The sequence below is a fragment of the Cavia porcellus genome, unplaced genomic scaffold, assembly GCF_034190915.1.
Source record: "Cavia porcellus strain 051 isolate PalLab524CR breed Dunkin Hartley unplaced genomic scaffold, mCavPor4.1 scaffold_26, whole genome shotgun sequence".
Lineage (NCBI taxonomy): Eukaryota > Metazoa > Chordata > Mammalia > Rodentia > Caviidae > Cavia > Cavia porcellus.
Window position 1 is genome coordinate 32660064 of NW_026947509.1, and position 24954 is coordinate 32685017.

At 45.9% G+C, this 24954-nt stretch overlaps 1 protein-coding gene across 2 annotated transcripts in view; it reads right to left on the minus strand.

The window, feature by feature from the left end:
* The window catches only part of Trpm8 (transient receptor potential cation channel subfamily M member 8), an 85040-nt gene extending 67308 nt beyond the window's left edge, over positions 1 to 17732 (minus strand). Inside the window, exons 1-3 of one of the 2 annotated variants that reach the window (XM_063236617.1) lie at positions 17635 to 17732; positions 6108 to 6229; positions 2524 to 2597 (exon numbers count right to left, since the gene is read on the minus strand). In XM_063236617.1, coding sequence (XP_063092687.1) covers positions 2524 to 2597; positions 6108 to 6229; positions 17635 to 17638 — 200 coding nt within the window. In that variant the 5' untranslated portion in view covers positions 17639 to 17732. Of the gene's footprint in view, positions 1 to 2523; positions 2598 to 6107; positions 6230 to 17634 lie in introns of those variants that run through there. The other variant, NM_001173090.1, reaches the window with a different exon arrangement.
* Between the last annotated feature and the right edge of the window lie 7222 nt (positions 17733 to 24954).

Consider the following 24954-nt stretch of genomic DNA (forward strand, 5'->3'; position numbering starts at 1 on the left):
AGATGTGGACTCAGCAATGGGTACAAAATCCCCAAGACAGGTCAGTGAGAGCCATGAACATGAGCCCAGGACTTCTGGTGGGATTGCTAAGAACAAGGCCCTTTGCCCCAACTGGTAAAATGGTAAGTGGGTAACACATAAGCCAAACCTTCTAGACCATTCATTCATTGTGCGTAAGGAGCCTGCTCACTATTAGAAGGGCAGAAACAGTGGGTGGAAAGAAACAGAGCCTGGATAATTTCATCTGAACCATGAATATGGCTGTGCTTTTCAACCACAAGACTCCGGTGGCACACCCGACACACCTCCACGTCTACCTAAGCCAGTGAGAGAGGTGTGGGAGACAACTCCAGTGACTCCCTTTGAATCCAAAACAATTACTGTGACTTTGAGGAGACTCATTTCCTTATACTGATGTGTAAAAGGCTGGCTAGGGTATTTCCTTCTCTCTTCAATTGACTGTGAGCATTGCAAATAAAGCTAGCTGAGGTACTAATATGCAAAATCTATAGCCATCAGACAGTCCTGTTTCCTCCGTAGTGTTACCCCACGATGTACATATCTGTGAGTGTTAGACTGAGTGTTAGAACAAATAGCTCGGGGGGAATGTCAACTGGGTACAGCCTCAAGATAAGAGACTATGACTCCCCAAGTCACAAGAGTTTGTATATCAGAAACTGAAGCAATAGCTGCCCCAAAACAATTCCACTGCTACCCTAATTGGATTATGTAAATTGATCCTTCTGCGTATCTTTATCTCTACAATTTACAGAGATGCCAATCTTGCACCTGGCCAGCCAGCTCAAGTTACTCAAGTAATATCCACTATCCTCACTATCACTCATCCCTGAGCCACCCCTCTTCTTCACAAGATAATAAATTCTGGGAGAAGTCTGGGATCAAGGCCTTTGTCTGCATGTTTTCACGAGGACTGGACTTAGGACCCCTTGGCTGCCCTTAACTTGGAACATGTCTTGGTGTTTTTACTCTCACCATGGGTTGCATTGGTGGTGGTAGATTGGAATTAACCTACTAGAATTCCAATAAGGTCTTAATGGATTACAAATATAACTTTTTGGATTGTGAGGAAATCTAGAAAGAGGGTTACAACACATGGATGACTGAACTTGATATTTGGGTTTACAACAAGAAGGCATTTGTAACTGGGAAAGTGTCAATCAATTTGGCCTGCCTAAGAAAGTTTCACAGTTAGAATCCAAAGCAGTGTTTTTGTTTAGACCTAAAGTGTCCCCCAAAGATAGAAAAGTTATAATACAGGCAGCTAGAAAAAGAAGGTATAACCTTGCTGGCTGGTTTATCAAATGACACTCACAACTTCTTTGCAAGAAGATTTTCAGTCCTATAACATAGTACACGCTCAGAAAATATATGCTGAGTGAATAAAAAGATTTCAAACCACATTGTCTACCAGCCAAATCAACAGAACAGCAAAACCCTCTGGTGAAACATTTGCAGAATGAGCAGCTGAATCCCAGAGCTGATACTGTCAGGACGACTCATGAGGAATAAGTTTACACTGATGACAAAACAGCCATCTCCTAGCTTTTCTATCATTCATTTTCTAATTCACCTAAAATCAGAAAATACAGCAACTTAGAACCTTGTGAGCTCCAAGGCATGATGGTAGGAATTCTATGTGCTAAATTCCTGAATCCTTAACTCCTTAGCTTAACGCGTGATGTGCACTTTGCTGGTTTTTTAGGCTAAGAGAATTCAATTCAGGAAAAGAATAACTGGCTCAAGGTCACACAGTGAGCAGACAGTGGAGTCAGTGTTGGAGCCACTGCTGATTCTAAAGCTCCTGCCCATTCTTCTGTCGCTGTGCCATCTGCTGCCTCTGTTCAAGAGGACACAAATCCTTCACTGCTAACCACAGCCGCAACTGCCAGGCAGCCAATGCCTGCGCTCTCTCGTCTATCACCAGCAGGTGAAAGAGAAGGGGCCGAGGGGAGCAGGGGACTAACTCAGTTACCCTCGAGTACACCTTCTGCCAAGAATGGCCAGCTTCCCTCCAGTCGTCCATTCGCTCATTTGCTCATTCACCTTTACTCAGGATCTCCCGTGTGTTGGGCTGATCAGGCCACGCCTGTAACCCAGTCTTGCTGTCCCCAAACACACGGGACCCACAATAGTAGAAGGGAAGGCTGAGGACCACACCTGGGAGAGGTGCCAAAGAGCTTGACGCCTTTGCGAGGGCATGATGTTACCTAGCAACTTTAATCAAACAGCATTCACTGTCAAGGCCAGCAGGGTGGTGGGCTCTCAGGCTCCAGGGAATACTGAAAGGGGTGTTGCCACTCTCAGTGACTTTACCAACAGCTGCATTGTCAAAGCTAAAAATATACAGGGGATGGGGTAACTCAAGAACAGCCGCGAAATCTATAATCTTTCACCCTCACACACTGTGTCTGAGAGTTACAAGCAGAAACAACTTGAATGATGACCTGAAGAGTGTCTTATTTATAGGCGTGGAAGCAAAAATGGAGGGAAATAGTAGCTTACGTGGCCTTGGAATCTTTGGTAAAGAAGACGCATTCTCGCTTCTTAAAATTTGCTTGGATAAAATTCACCAAGTCCTTAAAGAAAGAACATCGTTGGATAATGTGTTACTAGTTTATTCGCACGGCCTGCTGACATGAATGAGCACAAATCATGATATAACTAAATGCAGATTTTTTTTCAAAAGTTACTTAGGATTTCTTGTACATAAATGTAGCGTGCACGTATTACTGTGTTTCTGTCTCTAAAGCTACCAGGATGAACATAAGCATTGGGTGATACTTTAGCATAAAAAATATTAATGCAGATTTCCATTCCTCCTCTACTTGGTTCCCCATCAGTGCACATATTTCCCCATGGGCAAGGTGGCCAGGCATACTGGGAAGCCTGTCCGGACAGTCAACAAGAACCTTCACACATGAAAAAAATCCCTTAAGTTGGCAGAGGAGAGCTATTTGAAAATATATGAAAATATAGACAAAGCCCACACTCTTCGAAGTGAGGGGAGATATTTAATACATGTATTCATCATTAGATGGTTGATGAGCAATGTTTATAAGGACTATAAATCATGAAGAATAAGATAACCCAATGGGAAAAATAGTAAAAGGCAGGAGCAGATACTGAGTAAAAGAACACACGAAAAACCCATAATCACACAGAAGGAAGATCAACCTCATTAGCAAGAAAGCAAAAGTGAGGAAAAGCCACAGTGAGATCCCATTTCACACCCATCAGTTTGCTGAACATTGAAGACAGTTAATACCCAGCAGGGGTGAAGGGAGGGCCAGGGATCTAGTGCCCACTCTAGGTGCAGCCACTCTGGAGAACTGTCCTCGATGGCACTAAAGCCATTTCCCCACAGAATAACCCCTCAAGCAGAGAGAGGCAGGGCGTCTCGGGAGCTATCTGCACACCCAGAATCCCTGGCAATGGAAGAGTCTTCTGTGAGCTGGGGGTGCTAGGGGGCTCCCTCTCCCACTCCTGCAGGTCCCCAGATGCCAACAGCTGGAGTGCTCAGACCATGACCTGCACAGCTGGCCTCAGGGATGAAGGCTGATGCTTCCTCCTCTGGGCCCCAGCTCCCTGGTCATCCCCTCTTCTCATCCCAGGTCACCCTCCTCATGCAGACAGCTCAGTACTCAGACCTCCTCGATCCCCAGGGGCCTCCCGAGCAGCCCTGACCCAGCACCCCCAGGGGCTGTCACCAGCCATGCAGTGGAGTGAAGTCCACAGGGTCCTGTCACCACTCCAACCCCTGCCAGGAAAAGTCCAGAGACACATAAGAATGGAGACCAGGGGTCTTCTCTTTCTAACACTTTAGAAGTAGTTCCCTGTCAATCCTATTCTGTAAAGCCAGGCCCACGAAGAGTGATGTTTGCCTCTCCTGGTCCATGGTGGCCCAGACTGCATTTTCTGCACTGTGTTTTCTTGCACACCCAAGATTGTTTGCCATGTCATCGCTCCTAAAGCAAAAGCCAGAAGCCCATGTGACCATTCCCCCAGGCTGGGAAGGTGGTGGCACAGCAGTGGGATGAGTGGACAGCTCACACACGGGATAATACAGGTGAGTCACATAAACAGCACTGAGGAAAGACACAGAAGCCTGCCAAGTGCAGGAGGCACGTGACTACCATCCTAGCTACTCAAGAGGCTGAGGCAGGAGAATTATCAGTTTGAGACCAGCCTGGTCAATTTAGAGACGTGGCAAGACCCTGTGTCAAAATAATAAAATAAAGAATCGGGCAGGGTATATAGCTCAGTGTGAAGACCCTGGGTTCACCCCAGGACTGCAGTAATGATGATCATGATGATAATAATAATATTGACTACATTAAAAAATAAAGAATGCACCGAAGGATACTTCTCACACAATACTGTGTATTTAAAAAATGGGCAAAGCTGAACAACATACTGCTAAAACTGTAAATAAAAGCAGGGAACAAAGGACAAAAATTCAGGGTAATAGTTGTGACAACTGACAGGAGGGATGGGTCCCAAGAAACAGGGCAACTGGTGACTCCTGAAGCTCTGTGACATTCTATTTTGAAGCTAGCAATGGGGACCAGCTCATCCAGGACAATATTCTTTCAGCTGGGAACTTATGTCTGTACTTCCTCTCCTAGGTCTGTTCCACAAAAAAAAATTAGAAAAAAAATAGTTCCTATGATGATCTCTATGCAGAAACCTTGCCAATCCATGGATTCTATCTTGCTTCTTAATCTTTTGTGACCATATAATTAATCTTGAGCCTCCATAGGTTGAACTAAGAAGACTCAAGTGAGCTGTGAAATCAGTGATTGTCTCAGAGAGAAGGTGACCACTGCCTGTTTGTTAAAAATCCCCTCTGAGTTGCACTTTACAGACCTGCATGTGCTTGTGGCAAGGTGGAAGCCCAGAGGTGGGGAGCCTGGGGGGTCTAGGAGGGCCGAGGGCCAAGGTGCCTGCACATAGGAGGGTGACCTGAGAAGAGAGGAGGGGATGACTTGGGGGCCAAGGGCCCAGCAGGAGGAAGCAGGAACCTTCCTCCATCATCCAGGAACATGGATGTCTGAGGCCGAGTGGGCTCTGGGGTTGGGGGTTCAGGGGAGCTTCGTGGCTCAGGGTCAAAGCAGAAAGCATGTGGTGGAAATGTTGGGGAAGCCACCATCATCTGTATTTCTCAGAGTACCAGGGCTCGCTCAGGCGAGACTTGGGATTAAAGCCCACAGAAGTCCTCAGTCCTGAAGACCTGAAAGTACAGGGTGGCACCTCAGGGCAGGTGCCCCCTTAGATTCTGCACCCTGAGTACCTCCCTTGCAGGTCCCACTGCTGGGAGGCAGACCCCAGCTGGAGGAAGCAGAAGGCTTTTGCTTGTTTGTGTAACTTTTCTTATTGCTCCATGACGGCACGAAGTCAACCCCCTTGGGACTCACCAGTTGGATCCACGACTAACATGACCAATAGCCTGTTCCTGCTCCCTCCCTTTCTTTACAAAGATAGCTGCTGTCCAGGCTTTCACAGTGTACTCAGAGGGACTGGGGTGTCAGACTGGACTATGACAACTGAGAGCATAAGACATGGCCTCAGAGCACAGAAAACCCGTGGCGTGGGGGACCACGTGCAATGCCAGTGAGTTTGGGGGACCATTGCCCCAGCTCAGCTCATCCAACAGCCATGGCTGAGCAGGTCCCAGTGCTGAAGGCCACAAGGACACTGGCTCAGAATAATGACAGATGGGTCCCAAAAGTCTGATGAGGAAGGAAACCACAAGAACTAATTCCAATCACACCACCTGAGAGCCTGGGCGCAAGAGCAACGGGCACAAAACACACATTAAAGTTCCCTGAAAGCCATTAACAGAGGTACTGTTACCCGGTGACTGATCCGACTGACAGTTACCACCCTAAAACAGACCTGCTTGCAGAACAACTCAGAAATGAAAATGCTTTCACGGTCCACACACACAAAAAAAAAAAACTTGTAGAATACACAGTACTTGACTCACGGAGAGCTCGTCTAAACTTTTACAGGAGGCAGATTGCTCACCACAAAACCCAGACTGCCACAGGGGCGCTTCCCCATGTGGCAGGGTGAGGCGGACTTACACTGTCGCTGTAGGACACATCCGTGCTCCTGGACACGCTGGAGTACAGTGTCCGCGTGCTGCCCAGTGTGCCGTTCCTCCTGCTCCGCATGCTGAGCCGGGCTCCCTCGAAGGACATCTTTCCTGCAGAGGTTTGGGGACAAGTGTGACTGACCCTTCAAAGTTTGGCCCCAGTGCCCATTCCTCTGCCCTCTTCCTCTCACCACATGTGACATCCCACAGTCCACTCACCCCACTGAGGTAACTGTACCCCTGCTCCTAATTCCTCTGTGCACTCCAAGACTAGCTGTTCAGCCCTTTGGCGCATTTTCCCCATCCCTCAGCCTGGTGCCACCTCCCAGAGTGGCAGTGAGATGCTAGCTCATTACAGCTGAGAGCTCTGGAGGACACACTGTGCCCTGGCCACCCCAGCACCACACCCTGGGGCCTGCACAGCTGCTGCTGCCCTGAGCGATGTGGAAGAACCATTGCTCATCAGGCAGGCAGAGGATCCTGGCTCTGACCCAATCAAGCCCACAGGGAAAAGGGCCTTGAAAGATCAGCATGCTCTGGGTCACCCTGAAACTCTGTGGTTAGCAAGTAGGCCCCAGGGACGCTGGCACTCTCCTCTCGGGCTCCAGCACAGGCCACATGCATGGCACTAGTGAGCCTCCTCTGTCTAGGGCCCACTCCAGGATACTCCCAGCACCTTCAGGAGGTCCTGCCCCTCTATCTCCAAACCCTAACCCAGACCCACATCCTAAGCCACAGATAGAACACACCCACAGATAGCCACGCCTCCTCAGTTTGTCTACAGAGTAGGCAAACAGGACCCTTCTAGAACAACAGTGCCATCTGCCCTGACACCCACACCACCCTGCACTCCTCCTCCTGGGACCATGCTCCTCCCTCTCAGTCTCTGCCATACCCAGGAACAGTCCCTTCTCCCTACCCCTCCAGGCCTTGCCCGGCCACCTGCAGTTGTCACCCTGGCCCAGCTGCCTGACAAGACCCTCTCACTGCCCTTGGGTGCAGCCTTACCCCCCACCCCCGCAGTCCTCCTCTCCCTGGAGCCCTCTTCCCCACACCCCTCTCTCTACCTGATCATTCCTGCCTTTCTCCTGCTCCCAGCTTACCTGTCTTTTCTAAGGTAGACGCTGGGGCAGGCTTCTGGGTACCTGTTCCCATACCATGCCCCCACCCCCGTGACACATTGTCAGGACTTGTGCAGTGATCATTCCTTCACTGAGGCTGGGAACCTGTCTACCTGGTTCACCATAAACTCCCAGGGCCTGGCATGAAGCAGATCACATAGGCACTGACTGGGTGATAAAGCAGTGCCTCCTGGCAAATCCTCCTTCACTTTGCAAACTACCTCCACGCTGCCCCCTACCACCTAACCCAGGACAGCACAGAACCCTGCTGCACAGAGAACCTCAACAACTCCTTAAGGCCCGCTCAGAATGCACAGCCCAGACTGTTTAAAACCATGAGTGCATCTTTTACTTCTCTCCCCCAGCACACATTGCAAAGAGACCATCAGAGTATTAATTGGTACTTTACATACATTATTGTAAAACCGCAGATCAATCCTGCAAGGTATCCATGATGATTCCCATACAGCAAATTGCTCCTAAGTGGGCACCAATGGTTAGGAAGTGATTGCATTTGCCTTGCAATGAAAAACTGCTTGTTTTGCTGCTAAGGAAAAAGTGTACTGTTGCTTTTGAATCTCGTTTCCAGCAAAGAAGAAGTGTGAAGGCCATGTCTCAAGAGGGCAGCCCTGTGCTGACATCGGAAGAGCCTCTGTAGGCTCAGTGAACTCTCAGTAGTCTGAGGCCGATGATTACTCAAGTTGATTAGGATTTCAGGAGTTCTTGACAACATCTCACAAGATATTGGGACCCTGCAGGTGTTCTGATCTCCTAGTGCATTCTTTCAGGGTTTAAGGCTCTTGTATGGAAGAAGCTGAGCCTTCAGAAGAAGAGCTAGAAAGCCCAAGACCCAGGCAAAATGATTAGAAGAGTTTTCAAAGGCGATAAAGAGAAAGAGAGAGAGAGAGAGAGAGAGAGAGAGAGAGAGAGAGAGAGAGAGAGAGAGAGAAGACAGACAGAGATCCCAGGGGAACTTCAGGAAAGGTCAAATAGCCCATAATGCCCCTAGAGGAGAGAGAACTGGGAAGGGTGAAGGTGGAGGAGAAGAAACCAGAGGGTAGGAAAGGAGAGGAAACCAAATTGGGGAGGAATGTGGTGAGAATCAGAGACAAAAGATCACTACCAGATTCAAAATTCTATACCACTGAAAAGTGGTCAAAAGGCTAGAATCCAAATCCACTGGAAGAGGGAACACAAATTCTTAACACAAAAAGGGGTTTGTTACAAGCTTCTCTTGTAATGAAACACCCAGATGGATTCTCAGGTGAAGGTGTGTGGTGGCAAGGAGAAGGTGGCAGGTGACACCCTGCCTGACCTGAGGGGCAGGGCGGGAAACTGCTTTACTTCCTGCCTCTCCATGTAGCAGCAATATAGAAAGGCGTATAACAGACCATCACTGGCCCAGTAAATCTCTGATGGAGAATCCAAATAAAAGAATCTGAAACACATAAAAAGTTACATCCCCAAGACCTTCATTGCTGAGCTGTTTGTAAAAGGGAAAATTGGGAAATACCTGCATTTCCATTGTTAGGAGATTGTTCCAGCCAGAAGGGATTAAAAGATGGGACAGAGGGGGATGCTTTAGTGACCTGGAAAAATTACTATGCTTTATGGTGAGCAGAGGAAGAGTAGGCAGTGAGAAATCAGAGTAGATCTGATTTAGAGCCTTGGTTCAACCACTACGCCTGAGACATGAGTGAGAGGTCCCCTGCCACTTGCTGTGGTCCAAGTGGCTCAGGAACTGTCCTGTGGCAGTTCTTCAGTAAAGGCAGCTGTCCAACACTTATGGAATACAGGCACAGAAGTCCCAACACACAGGTGCAAACGTTAACCACAGCTCTATGGGAGCATAGGACTAGGGGTGATGTTGACTTTACTCTGAATTTTCCCAAATTAAATCTCTTGTTTATGTCATCTGAAAATGCATGTGATAAACAGAATGAGTATCTAGAGGCTGGGCAAGGTGCAGATCACCCATGACCTTGGCAGCCTCCCTCTCAGTAAGTGGGAGGCGAGAGAGGAATAAACTCGTTCCCCTGGGCATAGAGAGGGAGGTGGAGCTGGATGAGAGGAGAGGAGAGAGGACAGGAGAGGAGAGGAGAGGAGAGGAGAGGAGAGGAGAGGAGAGGAGAGGAGAGGACAGGACAGGACAGGACAGGACAGGACAGGACAGGAGAGGAGAGGAGAGGAGAGGAGAGGGGAGGGGAGGGGGAAAAGAAGGGGGAGAAGAGAAGAGCAGAGTGGGGGAAGGGGAGGGGGAGTCATGGCTGATCACTCTAAAGAGGTGGGATCATGTGTGAATCTCAGGGAAGGAAGCTATCAGAGGCTGGGAGAGAGACAGAGAGACAAAGAATAATATAATAATTATAAAAGAGGATTAACAATAACATATGCATAATGGTGAAAAACTTTGAATTGTTTCCCACATCATATTTTTTAAACTATTTCCCAGACATGGGACCCCTTTCCCATGCCTGCCGTCACCTGGACCATCACACTCTGCATCCAGGGAAGAAGCACAAGCCTATCCAAGACCAGAGGGTGGGCAGCGGTGCTATATGGGCTTGGATGCTTCCCTAACAGCTGGGGCGAGAGGGCAGGTTTCCCAAGGAGGCTCCCCTTCCCTGCCCCAGGAGGCTCAGGGATCCTTTCCACATCAGCAGGACCAGAACTGGCTTCTTCGAGATTCTGGATGGAGAAGGAAACGCCCTCTCTCAGTCTGCCTGAGCACTGGCTCTGGCTGCCCAGAGATGTGGGCAACCAGAGGGACTTCCTTGGCTTCAGTTCCTTGGCACGGATAAGACAGCCACAACCTTACTCCGGACCTTACTCCGGACCTTACTCCAGAAGTCAAGTCTGACAAACTCGCTCATGATCACCTCACCAATTAGGAGTCTACCTTTGATGCAGAACTGAAAAATAAGATTTATGCCTCTACAATGCTAACATGATAAATATAAAATATGCATAATCTGTAATTCTCAAGCTATTGAAATCTCACCAAAGTGCTTCTGGGTTGCTATTTCTTTTCACAGAATCAAATTTGTAGTATTTGGCATTTATATAAAAAGGAGACAATGATAGCTCCCCTTTGGAGGGACCCCAGAGAATGGGCTTTGTGGTTACAGGGTTACAGTACAGGGTCTTATCTTTGGTCCCATCTTTGAATGCTTCTTTAACTGAGTGAAACTCCACAGGAGTAGGAAATGGAGTCAAGGAGAAGATAACCCTACCAGGGTGACCGCCCCATCACAAATCTGTTGCTACAGTGGCACCAGGGGGACCCCTCAAGGTCGGATGACACTGCCTGGGGGAATGACTTTGTGTGACTCAGACACACCACTCATGATGCTGTTCTTCTTCTGGAACATCATGGGTGGGGGGTGTCAGAAAAGCTCCGTGTCCCCCATGAGCCAGAGATTCAAACATCCACGGAGAAATGAGAGGTGGGTTTTAATGATGAAAGCTACATCAAGAAGTGTTCACATAAACACCACGTCATGTCTATTATGCAGTGAAACTTGGAAATCAGGACCACAGCAATACAGAGAAACCAACACAATAGGAAGGCAAGGGTTCTGCACTCTGGTAACAAAACAAAACAGCTTAGACCAGGCTCCACTAATAACTAGCAACTAACTTTGCCTCTTTGCCTCTTGACTTCCTGACCTCTATTGATCCCACGCCCCTCTAGATTTCCTGTGAGGACTCTAGAGTGTGACTTGTTGCAGCGGTGGCCCAAAGCCTGAATCACCTGAAAGCGAGTATGTTACCATTACTGCAATACTCGTGTTGGGACTTTATAAGAGCAGTAAGAAGGCTGTAAGAGGGACAGGGAAGTGGCAGGGGAAATCAGAAACACACAGTGCTTATGACCTTTCCTCTTACTCAGGAAGAAGATTGCTTAGCTGCTCAGTTCCTAGTGTTGGTGTGAGGTGAAATGGCAGAAAGTGTTTAAAGACTGAAAAGACTTGTGTCCTGAGGGAAAGTAAGTGAGGGAGAGAAGGCGGGAAGGGAAGAGGGAGGGCTGTGAGCAGCAGGCTGTGTGAGTAGGGACTGAGAGATGAGAACACAGACTTGGAGAACGAAGCTGTTCCCAGGACTGGGCTCCCCAAGGATCTAATCCTCCCCAAGCAGTGGCCCCTAACCCACCCTTGGGGTTCAGCCATATTGGCCTCTCCAACATGGCAGCTCATGTTACCAAAACCAAGAGCTGAGAAGGCCTCAGAGAGCTTGTGTGGGGGAGGCCAAGTCAGTCTTGTGTTATTGAATCGTGAAAGTGACAACTCATCACCTTTGCCACATTTGACTGAAGAGAACAAACCATAGGTCCTCTGCACACTTCAGAGGAGGAGACCACACAAGTACACTGAATACCAGACAGTCCTGCCTACTGTCTTCCCTTTTAACTTACATATATCACCAAAGCTCTTGCTTTGTCAGAACCAAATATCTTTTTAATACATTGTCTTAGTTACTTTTTACTCATCACTGAGACAAAATACCTGAAGCCCAAGTTGGGAAAGGAAAGATTTATTTCTTACAGTTTTTGGAGGTTTCAGTCCACACTCAGTTGACTCCAAGGCCCGCAGGCATGGCTGGGCTGCAGTTCATGGTGGCTGCAAACAGCAAGCAGGAACCAGCAAAGAGCAAGACACACCTTCTTCCTGTCATTACATCACATCCTGGCTCCACCCCTATGTGGGTGTAGCACTGACACCATCAATCCAAGCACTAGACAATGAACCATCACAAATGCACAATGCAAACTCATGAGGCCTGGGGGCCACAGACATAAACCATGACATACAAGACTTTATTTGGGTTCTTTGATGTTAAAATCAGAGCGGAATTGGTAAGACATCTGCTTTGGGAGAAATCAGTGATCAACTCACAGGAAACCTGTCTCACCATGCGCCCCTGGGAAGGCTAACCTCGCAGCAGTCCACAGTAGTCATCTGCTGGCTGCCTGGGTCACCACCCCTGACTCTTAACACTCCATGTGGCTATAGTGGCCAGTTTCCTCTGACTTTAGACCAGATTGTTGTAAGTTGTTCTTTTTAGATGGCATATTTTCACCTCTGAGAGTAAATTTTACACTCACGTCAATTTGCAGGTCTGTATTTTCCATGCTTATAGGCAGTTCTGTGTTTTCTTTGCTTCACTGGAAGGCATGGTTAGTGTAAGCCCATATACTTGCTAATGTCCATCTCACCTGGGGGTCACTTCACTGGAGCACAGTGGGAAGCACACACATTAGGAGCTTGGTATCTATGTGAGGGGCATTATCACACCTTCACTGGTGGCAAACTGACCGGAATGTTTTTTCCACCACTTCAAACATGGTGCTACATGTGTTAGATTTTGAAACCTGTGAAGGGAAACTCTGAAGACAACTTCACTGCCATTCCTGCTGTCTAAAGTTTGGGTGTTTTCACCCCTTACTCTGGAGAGCTTGTTTGGAGGTTTTAGCGGGGATCAGAGCTACCCATATACCCTTGATGGAGGAAATGGTCCTCCTCTTTTGAACGTGGGCCTCTCCCAGTGTGCAGCTTCGGGAGAGACACACTTGAAGAATTGAGGGAGGCTGGGGATGGCCCCCTAGCCTGCCGGATCAGCTAAATCCAACCTGGCAATCAATGGGTGGTAGATGTCGCAGCCAGATCACCCTCATGTCCTCAACCCTCACTCTTATATGCTGATATTTTGCTGGTTTTTAACTAAATATTGGTTTAAATATTGTATATTGATCACAGACTTTTTGTAGAAGAAAACCCAAGTTAGGGATTTCTTTTTTCAGCTCAAAGAAGTTTGTTGTTGTGATTTTATTGTTTTTTAATTGCACCTCCCAGAGCCATAGGTGACATTCTATAGAGAAAGCAGGCTGTTTCCTGGGCCCATTAACATATAAGGAAGACAAGAGAGAAGAAAAAAGGAGCTAGAACAGAGGTGAAATGACTCTTAGGTGACATCTCCCAGAACCGCCCTGGTCCCTACTTCCACATGAAATCTGCACCTTGGTCAGGTGAGTAAAGAAAACATCCCCCAAACAGCAGCACTCTTAAATGAACAGGAAAATCCTTCCCTGAGCTAAGCATAGACTTGAGTCTCCACAACAGAAATCCCACTGAGTCCGACGCTGGGAAAGAATTATGTAGCCAGTGGTATCCTGATAAAAGTATTAAGTAGTGCATGCAAATCATACATGCATTGTAACAGGAAAAAAATTACAAAGGAGGGAAGCCAGGTTGGTATCAAACTTCTCCTCTGCCAAACTGCCTGTATTAACTAGAGGATGATGGAGAGTATTTGTATTTTTTAAGAGGGAAAAGAGTATGGTCTAAGAATTGTATCCTCAGCCACTTCAAATGCAATTATAGCTAAAGAAAATACTCAGTAATAGGCAAAATTTCAAATCACATAACCCAGATCAGGAAAAAGGAAAGGCATAGAGGGAAGAGAGGAAGTGAGCAATGGATCTAAATAATTTTTTTCAGTTTAAACTCGGTGCATGAAACTTTAAAGAAACTTATTAAAATATTATGCACAGCAAAGGAGCCAAGAAGAAAGAAGTGAGAGAAGCATAAAGCAAGAGAAAGAGCCTGGGAATGGGAGATGCCCGGATGCTCATCTAGGCACATGGGGACGCCTGTCATAAGGTCCCAAGAAGTGGAGAAGCCATAAACCAGTATTGTATCATGCCCATGGCCAAAGCAGAGAGCCAGACAGGGTCTGCTGCCAGCTTCACAGCACGCATGAAAGAGCCCCCAGCCTCCCTGGTGGGGATGTGGGGTGGGAAGATCTTCAGCCACTGAGGGCAGAAGGGTGGGGAGGGTGGGTGTGGCTCCGTTAGGACACACTTGGAAGTTTCCAGTGATGGAAGAGTCCCCTAACTCAGCTGTGGTGGTAGTTACACAGTCTGCTCATGGGATAATAGACTTACCATACTCTTTGTATAAAGACTTAGACCATACTCTGTATAAAGCTGAGTACACACACCCACGTGTGCAAGAGAAAGCTGGTGAAATCTCAGAAGTCTGTGGCTTGGGCCAGTGTCAGTTCCCTGGTCTTGATCTTGTCCAATACTGTAGTTATTGTACCCCTATATTACTACTAGGGGTTCCTGGATGAAGGGCACCAGAGCCTCTCTACACTGGTTTTCCAACTTCCTGTGAAACTATAATCATTTCCAAATGCAGGAAAAACATGCCTCCACTGACACTTTGGATTCTGTGGTGAGAAACATCCTTGGCACAATCACACAATGCCCACAGCACCAAATTTCATCCAGGTGTTCCTGATAACATTCTTTATTTGCTTGTTTGGTTTGAGGAGGGGGAGTTTGGGTGGAAGGGACTGAAAATCGAACTCAGGACCTCACACTTACCAGGCAGGCACTGTGCCGCTGAGCTAAGGCACTGTCCCCCACCCCCACCACACATTACATTCTGAATGCAAGATGAACTACTTCACTGTGGTGAAATCCACTGGCTCTAAACGAGGGGCCCCCAGAGAGAAATCTGAGAGTTTGACCAGTACTGATACTTCAATTTAACTGTGTGAAAGCCTTGTTTTCCTATTTGCATGTATATCTCAATTATTTTTTATTATCTTTACCCTCTAAGATTTCAGGTAGTTCTGATGACTTTAGGACAATCCTAATACCCACCATGAAGGGGATCACAGTGGAAATCAGTGTCAAGGTAGACTCTGGAAACGTTGCCCAGATTTCCCATGAGGGCTCCTGAGAGACCCCCTCCAGCCCACTGTGGGGGGAGGAGCGTTTCTAAGCTGCCGTGTGGCAAAGACTCAAGCTGAAGACCGCACTCTCCCCCCCCCCGTCTCCCTCCCCAGGCTTACTCATCAGCTCTTGGAGCTCAGACTTCTGGGTCCAACCCAAGTGCTCAGTAGCTCTGGGGTGAACCCTGGACTCCATGACTATCACAGTTCATAGAGTTCCTCAGGACACTGGCCCCAGGACACACTCAGAAAACCACTGGACCTACTCAGGGTGCCACAAGTGACACCTCTAACCCCTTGTTCTCAGATGGCATTTCAGAGTCTGCAACAAAATCTTTTAAAAACATAAGCACATCATTGATGGGAGGTCAAAGAGGCAACGTTATGCACATTTCAGCTTCGTCCTTTTCTGAAACAACAACAGGAATTTATCCACAATACAATTCATTCTGCTGGCACATGAAACAAACACCTCCATCAGGACAGGGATGCTTCCCAAATGTCAGGAATAAGTCACTGCTATGTCTTTCAAGGTTCCCATGAGTTATACAGATTATAATTGTTCCTCTTAGATGGAGGAGGAAAGCAAAGCACAGAGAAGCTAAGTAACTTCCCCAGAGTCACACAGCTTAAATCAAGGACACAGGATTCAAACTTAAGCAGGCTGGCCTGAGACCCCAACCTTTAAACTTCCTTTAAACTTTAAGTAACTCTATACCACTTAAAGACTTCTTTGGGGGGGGGGATTTAGCTCAGCGGCATAAGCACCTGCCTTGCAAGCAGGCAGTCGTGAGTTCGATCCCTGGTACCGATAAAAATGAAAAAGACAAAAAAAAAAAAAAGATTTCTTTGGCAAGAGACAGAGTATAATTTTCACTATAGTAATGTGTTGTCAAAACTTCAGTGATTAGGAACCTTATTTTGATTGCTGGAGGAGAGGTCTGACTGCTTTTGCATATATTATGGCTGCTCGTGAGTGATTGTCATCATTAACAGCAGAACCTTCTTATATCTTTAGAGCCCAAAAACAAGATCAGTCTGGTTTTTAATTGTCTTAGTCTGAAAGTGGAATTTGGTGAGTTTTAAAAATTGCTTCTGAGCTCATCCCTTAGTGACCAAATGTATCCTAAGATGTCAAGCAAGATATATAGTTCTGGGTCTGTTTATTAGACAACAAATAAACAATGTTAAAATCAATGGAAGAATAAAAGTGATGCCTCCTTACACAGCCCTGAATGAGAAGGAAACGGTTGCTCATGAGGGAGAAGAACATTCCCTCCACAAGGCCTGCATCAAACCCCAGCCATCTCTGCGCTTCATTACCATCAATTATTCATAGTAATATGTGGGCGACACTTGCAGAGGCTTCAAATATAAATGACACCATCTCGAGAAATCCTCCCCATGTTCACCTTGGCCAGAGCTCTGCAGAGATGCGTGTAGCTCACAGGATCTGCAAAGCCCCTTTGCCCACTTCCCCTGCTCGGAGAGTGCTGAGATGCATTTCACTGTGCACACTTTCTCCTTTTTTATTTTCTCATTGCCTCTGCCAGCCACAGTTCTAAAGTTTGAATCTACGGGTAAAAACTGAAGCAGGGTGGAGGAGGGCTGTGTAGCAAAGGCCCATGGAGGCTCCTGAAGTCACTAATCCCACCGTGTCAACTCCAAAGAGCAGGGGACAGAGACAGGAGGAGGCTACAGACAGCAGGTGACACCAGATGTGTGTCTGCTGAGATCTTCCTAGAATAAGGGGACTGGAAGAGGTCCCCAGGGAGCCTGCAACCCTAGTGTCTTTATGGCTGCCAAGAGTAACATCACCTCTTAGACAAGACCAAAAAAATTAATAATAGATGATAATAACTTTGTTCTGAATTCTAAAGAATTCTATGTCCAAAGCCACAACTCTAAAAGGACATTCTTCACACTTCCAACATTTTGCTCAGCTAACACCATTGCAATGAGTATATTGTCAGCAAGTAAAGAACAGACTTGAGGAACTACCATTATCTTCTGTGCAGCTGAAGGATCTTAACACCAAAAAAAGTCAGCATTGGCAATAATGGACTTACAGTTAAATAGAAATAAAATCTTTAATTATTCATCCTTACTGCATCTCTCTGGCTTCTAAATAATACAAATGATGAGCATGTTTGAATAAACTGGAAGAACGGAAAGAGCTACAGTAGGTAAAAACAAATCAAATACAATTTTCTCCTTTTACCATTAGTGAAGTCTTTCTTGGTGCTGATTTCTATCTCTCCATACTCTTGACTTAAGAAAAACTCACTTCATTCTCATGTGAAAACACAGGACTGACTGAGGGCATCTGCTGCCAAGTTAGGATGATGATGAATTGTTAGTAAAGCTCACTTGAGGAAATTTCAAACTCGGCCGGTCAGAAAAAGGAAACGGTATTTAAAGTCATTCAAAAAAGTAGCAAAGATTTCTACATTTCTAAGTGAGCCCATGTGAGGAGTAGATATATTTGCAGCAGCTTGCTTATGTCCCCATCTCTTTGAGGAACTTAAAATTATTTTAAACCTTCATAGAAAAACTACACAATGCCTTTCCTACAGACACTAAACACATCAGTTCTACAGGTTACAGCCAGGGTGAGGTTTGTGGAAAGACAGAAAGTAAAAGCCGGTAACATACCCATCAGTGGTGCTTGTCAGGCAGGATTCTCTTTTACCCCAAAGTCTGCTGTCCCTTCGCTCGCAGGAGGAGGGAGGCTTTTATAACTGGAGCTTTCGCAGCTCCGCCTTCTTTCAAAAAGAAGAATGAAAACTCCTCACCCACTGAAAGAAAATTCTTGAAGCTGTGGCACACAGGAGCTATTTAGCAACAGGCTATGAGAGAGGGAGGTATAACCACAGAGCCCTGCGACTCCAATGCTGATAAACTGGTGATGCTAAATTCCCATCCTGGGTTTGCCGGTAGTGTCACATCGCTAAACCACACTAAACGTTAAGTTCTACGATCAGTGACACGTTTTCAACACCACAAGTGAAATGGGAAGTGCTCATTATGGAAAATGATGAAGAAATTAATTAATAGATTAAAAGCGCTTGATTAAAATGAGAAGTCTTAAATAGAAGCAATTTAAGAAACTTAGCTTTTTTTTTGTTTTTTATGTTTCCTTGCAGTTTGTCCTAACCTTCCCCACACCAGCATTTATTCATCCCTGGGTGAGAGGACGGGGGCTTAAGGCACTTTAGTGGTGGTCGAGCCGGGCTAGTTTATTAATTCACAGTTACCTCCACGTTGCCTTTAAATTACTTTGCCTTTGTAAAACTCTACCAGGAGAGCAGCAATATCCACCAAGGGACAACTTCCAGTCTTCACTGACATAAGAATTATGTTAAAGCTCATGGTCCTTGATTGCTGCCTTTTATTTCTATTATATGCTTACATATGAAATGCACGCTACGGACAAGTAGAAATGGGAGAAGGTCATTTATCTTTTGAAGGTGCTCAGTAGTTATTGATTGAATAAACACGTGAACAAACAAAGTGAGATTAATGAGGACTGAAATAGGAATAGAATTCCAAAGAAGTCAAAGCAGGGGGAAAGCTCATTTTTAAGAGGGAGAGTTGAGTGATGGAATGACAAAAGTCAAAAACCGTGAAGATGCAGCAGAAAAGGTGTCTGATGAGCAGCTGATGTAGCTCGCAGGTGGAGAGTCACCTGCCATGGACGCTCACCCTCTTCCCAGAACGACAGACACAAGGCCCAAGTCGAGAAAGTATCCCCACCTCCAGACCTGGCCAAGCTATCTTCCTCACAGTTTCACTGAGAAGCCTACAGAAGAGAATAAATTCATCTCTGACACCCTCTAGCATCCTGGGCTAAATGATGTCATTCTGGAAAGTGAGTGTTTGTGTAGGTTTCTCCATTCAATAGCAAGTGCTGATACCAAAAGCAAGTCACTGCCTACACTGGAAAGCAGATGGGCATTTAATGGCCAGTGATAAAATGACACTGAGTCCTGGGGAAACAGACTCCAACAGGGCGTTCTCAGCCAGCGTGGAGAGCAGCTCATCCTAGCTATGAACCGGGGCAGCAGGTTTTGCTTGAGGGTGGCTTCCTAGAAGGCAGGAGTCCATCCAAGCCCGGATGAGGAGACCATTCCTGACCATCCTCTCACTTGAAGCCAAATAGCACTTTTGAAGTCAAATGCTCCTGCTAGAACCGGGTACTTACATCTTTGCTGCAGAGAAGATGAGAGGGAAAAAAGCTACACTAGAAACATCCTAGCTTCTGTTGTTTAACCTACTACATAGGTTGATTTTAACTTTGGTGCTCACCGTACTATCTCACATGCCCAGAACCCACTGGGCTGCCGTGGAGTTCAAACCAATCCTAATGCCAGGATTCTTCCACAATGAGCAGAATTCTGACCTCTTCAGCACCCTAGAGAGCTTCCTTGGTATTTAAGGTTCTTTCTGTTCTGGTAGGGAATCCATGTTTCCTGACACAAATAATCAGGATAAAAGGGGAAGGTCAGCCATATTTTTGCTTAAAATGACATTTAAGCTTACAGCACTTGTCAAAGAAAGGTTAGATTTAAGTTTCAGTGAGAGTTATTGCTTTAATTAATCATCCAGGATACATAAGCATCTGACCTAGGTTAAGCTATGCACTTATAAATGTTAGGGCTGATGGTACTGGTGCCATTACATTCATTAACATAAACTGCGCGGGGTCATGCAGTTTATGTTAATGTCAAACTCTGCTTGCATCATGTTTATGCGATTTCCTGCATCTGCATGGCACGCAGTCTTTATGGTTGTCTTCAGGTCTTGAAGCTAAGCATGCTCTTTTGGAAGTCACTTAACAGTGCTTTTGTAACAACATTCATCATGAGACTGCAAACTAAAACAAACAGCTATTCAGTACTATCCACATTGAGGCCTTAGCTCAGAGCAACATCTGGGCCTGTGCTGAAGAAGTTTTATGCTGAATCATCCCCTGGCCAGATTTCTAGCTCCTTGACTTTTCTAAAAATATACAGAAGGGGAGATTGCCAGCTCAGACCCAGCAGAGGAAGATGCTGCCCGTGGGTCTCTGCAATTCTATCAACTTGCCTGGATTCTAACCCTGAAGTCTCCACGGGCCTTCCCTTCAGACACCACCACTGGGTATAATTTACAAATCAAAGAAACAGGAGGCAGGAATGCAAATGAATTCATGATTAACCAGGTAAGTACAAAGAGAATTTTTGTAAAGACAGAGATATTTGGGCAGATGCTAAAAAGAGGGGTAGGATTTGAGTTGTAACTCACAGAAGGTATCTTCAAGGAGAAACTTCCTGGCACAAGACACAAGACTCAAAATACTCCACAGGTCAGACAGGTAAAGGAAGTGAACGCAGTACTCAAGGCACCAGGGAAGGGTGGATTCTTGGAAAACTGGAAATCAGGAACCACATGGAAGGAGATTCTTCCAGAAAAGAGAGGTAGAGAAATCTCAAAATCATCTTCTGAGTAAATCACAAGACTGAAATTTCCCACAGTCCTAGGATTTCCTTCTCTCCCACACTCCGGCACATGCTCTTCCAGGCAGAGCCAAGGGTCCATGCAGTGTATCCATCCTTAGCCTACAGTATAGACAGCACCTACCAGGCACCTACAGGAGAGCAGAACCTAAAATTTTCTTTTGTAGACCAAGCAAACGAACTAGAAAGAACTGCAAAGACCTGTAGAGAAAGAAAAGTATGACTGAAGTATAAACAAATGATGGAAAAGAAAACAGGCTAAAATTATTACAAAACTGCTCAAGGAATATTCCCTGTGGAAGAGGCAGGAGCAAGAGTCTCAGGTGGCAAGAAGAGGAGAGAAGTACAAAGGTGAGAAATGGGGCAGAGAATGCCACCTGCGCCACATGTAATGCTATGTATCATCATGGACATCAAACGTCTGGATTTTGAGCTATATTTACAGAAACAGATTCAAAACGCATATTGTGATTCAAAATGCATATTACCAAGTGATTGGTATAGGTCACAAAACAAGGTATAGAGCTTCATCTTGGGCTTAAAATATATCTAGAAAGAAAAGTATAGAGGCGTGCTGGCTGAGGCCTGTAATCTACTGGCTGAGCTAGGCAGAGTCCTGAGCAGGTACTAGGCAGTGTCACAGAACTGAGAATCACAGGCTGGTGGAGACTTTGAGAATAGATGGGGAGTTGGTCTTGATTGGTCAGTGGCAGCCTGCAGGTCCTTAATGAGAGTGAAAGAGATGTGTAGGTTGGACCTCACAGGCAATGTGAGTTGGGAGGTCAAACAGATGTGTCCCTGTGGGAATCTCAGGCCCGGGAGGGCAGGTGTCTGCCATGGGTGAAGACAGAGCTACGCTCCAGCCCTACACACCCCACCCACTTCATGCTGCTTTCATGTATGATGTGGCCCTCCCCCAGGATGCAGAATCTGGCCCCTCCTGTGGACTTAGTTTTGAGCCTAGCCTCCAGTATCTCAGAGTGTGACCATATCTGAACACAAGGTGTTTGACCAGGTGATTGAGGTAAATGAGGCTAGAGGGTTGGGTCCTGAACCAACATAACAGGTGTCTTAATAAGAAGAGATCTGGTCACAGATAGATGCAGAGGAAAAAACCACAGGAAGACACAGGGAAAAGACAACTTGCAAGCCAAAGGGAGAGACCCCAATTGGACCAGCCCTGCTGACACCCTAACTCAGACCATCAGCTTCCAGAAGTGTGAAGAATAAAATAGTACAGTTCCCAGGTCCGGTGTAGCAAGAGCTAGGACCACAAGAGAAACTCAGGAAGAATTCCCATAGGAGCTGCTGGACTGCTCCTCCACAGCACTGTCCAGTGCTTGATCTGGGAGCAGAAAAGTAAGCTTTCATTGTACAAGTGCTGATGAAAATTTTAATGAATATTTAAATTTTTTTAAAAAACTATTGCAATAAAAGTTATATTGCCATGAACTGCCTTAAACTATTCCCACTCACATCAAACACACTTAACCTGTTACTTTTGCCACTTCCTAAAGCAACTCTGGAATTCTTCTTCTGTGAAGGTTTTTACAATGTATGATAAAAATATGGTGAATAATGCTCCTGCCTGCCATTCCATGAAAAGACAGGCTCTTAAATCATTGCTCTTTGCCCTCGTCTACCTGGTTCACCAGATCTGGCACCCTGCAACTTCTAGCTCTGCTCTAAAGTCAAAATGACCATGAAGTTAAATGTTTTAAATCAATTTAAAACACGGAAGCAGTCACAACACCACAACTAAAGATACTCACTTAGAAAGACTTCCAGAACTACTTCACAAAGTGATGAGAACAATAGGAGAAATGTGTTCAAAGTGAAGGAAATATTTTAAAGGGAAATTCAAATTCATGGAAATTTTTCATTTACTGCAGTAATTTTTAAAAGTTTGAATACAACAGAAAATATCCACCACCAGCCCCAGCTAGTATACTTCAGTTTCTTTAGTTGCCCAGGTAATATTCCTGTTCCAGCTTCTGGCACTTTCTTCTCTTACAAATAAATAGTTGGTCACTATAATGCACATTATATAAACCAATCCCCAACTGACAAGCCATCCTGATTCTGTACTTCCTGCTTGCTCATCCCATATAAGCCCTAGATGACAAGAGATCAGAGCATGATATTTTGCGAGTGACCCTAGTCAATGTCCATTGACATAAAATAAATCTGCCTCCAAATCTGGGGTGTTGTTTTGGTGTTTCCATTTGCTGTTTCACCTGGTGTGTGGGCCTGGAAGACAAACCATGTTGACTTCTTTAAGGCCCTCACAGATGGAACAAGGACTTCTCCAGGTCTCAACAGGAAGGCACACCCTTGAGATTTCACTACTCCCCCCAGAGGTTTAGAGGAGGATTCCTGGATCCCCCTTTAGCAGATCATATCAGACCCCAAAGAGAGAAGGATGAAATCTGTGGGTGTGTGGGTCTATCTATCTGTCTGTCTGTCTACCTGCCTTCCTGATTCCATACCCTGGGGGTCAGTCAGTCTATCAATCCTGCTCAAGTCTAGTGGAAAAAGAGCTTGACCAACTCTTGTTAGCTAAGGCCACCTTCAAGGGAAGGAGAGTTAGAATGTTTAACCTCTGAGTGGCTGCTGAATGAATGTGTGAGTGACTGGAACAGACAGAATAAACCATAGGCTGCTCCATCTGTGCACCAAGACTGGGAGGCACTAGTAGCAGCAGCTTATTGGGCCTTCACCTGGGGGTCTGTGGAAACTGACATATGGCATAACAGAGGCCTCACACCCTCCTTAGCTAAGTCACACCTAAATCCCATGATTGGCATGGCCAGGCAGGCTTCAGAATGGTCTCTCTCTGAGGGGCACCCACTATTTGTTGTTGCACCATCATTCAAGGGTACAAAACACACACATAGGAAGTCAGAGATGGGAATTAGTTAGTCAAAATCCACAGTCCCTGACTGCAGAAAAAAGGAATTTTACAGAATTAAGAATGAAACCAAACTACTCCCTACATCTCAGAGGAAAAAAAGAAAGGAAAAAGAGGCCCATTCTTCCTGAGAATTCTGTCTTGGCACCCTCATCAGCTGCTACTGTTAACATCTATAGTTTCACTTCCTGCTCCCAACTTGTTTACTTCCAGTCAATTGAACTTGTTCTAGCTAACCATTGCCTGAATTCAGCCACAGAAGCCCTCTCTCCAGGGCTGCCTTCTTACACATATATCCTAGTCAGATGGCATCATCTAACAGCCACCCAACAGTCCCTTCTGAGTTACACACTTTGACAGAAGAAAAATTGAACTGCCTCTTTAACAAATGAGTTGCACCCTTTTAGGCCTGAAGAGAAAAGGCAAACCAAGCTATATCAAATTAGGCCCCTCAAGTCCCATATTCATTGCAAAAGTTGGAGATAAATGTGTAATTTTCCTGGTAGACAACAGAACAGAACTCTCTGCCTTCAAAAGTTCCATCAAAAAGTTACTGTCATGGGAGCAACTTGGATTCTTGCTTCTTGTCCCTTCTTCCAGGCACAAACTTACAACCGGGGAGGACATATTTGCACTAAGTTAGTAAGCCTCCCTCTCATTTAATCCTGCACTTTCAACTTTGACCATTCCCAAAGAGAAAGATGATGCCTGCATCAGCCCAAGAGAGCTAACTGCAATCCTGAAGTTCTGAAAACTCTTCTCCTAGAGGTAAAAATAATATTCACCTCTGGACCTGGTCATCAACCATGCCACCTCACCATAACCCCCGTTGCTGGCAAATGTTACAGGAAACAGAAAAAGGCATCCAACTACACATCAGCATGATAAACTGCTAATTACCTTGGGCAAAATCTCCATGCCATCAACAATGCAGCCAGGGGTGGGGATATAGTATAATGGCACACAGCCTGCCTAGCAAGCAGGAGGTCATGAGTTTGATTTCCAGGGGAAAAAAAGCAAAGGGAACAATGCAGCCATCACTGTGCACTCTGTAGTTCTCTACCCATACACCCTTTTTGGATTGCTCTAGATTTAAAAGGTGCGTTCTCAGCTTGCAAGTTGTTTCCACAAGCTCCTTCAGCTGAGAAGATTCTGAGATAAAAGGTAAGCTCACTTGGACTTAATTGCCACAAAGGGCTAAGAAGTCCCCCACTATTTGGGGGGTGACTCTAACAATTGATTTGGTCAAGCCACCACCACCTTTTCTCTGAGGTTTCTCTGTCCCTCCAGCTCTGCCACCATCTCCCAAGCAGACAGTATAGACTGTCAAACTGCTAAAATATACCTCTCTTGCCTGTAAAGCCTGTTCAAGATCTCCAAGCTGCCAGTGCTGCTGCAAACGCCCTCCATATACATTGCCTCAGTCTTTGGTCAACCACGCACTGCTACTAAACTTGCCTGAACCTAAAAATGCATTTTTCTACCTTCAGCTGGCTCTTATCAGCCAGCCTGTCTTTGCAACTGACCTGAACTCAATCTCCCAGAAATTCAAAAACTTGTTTCCTC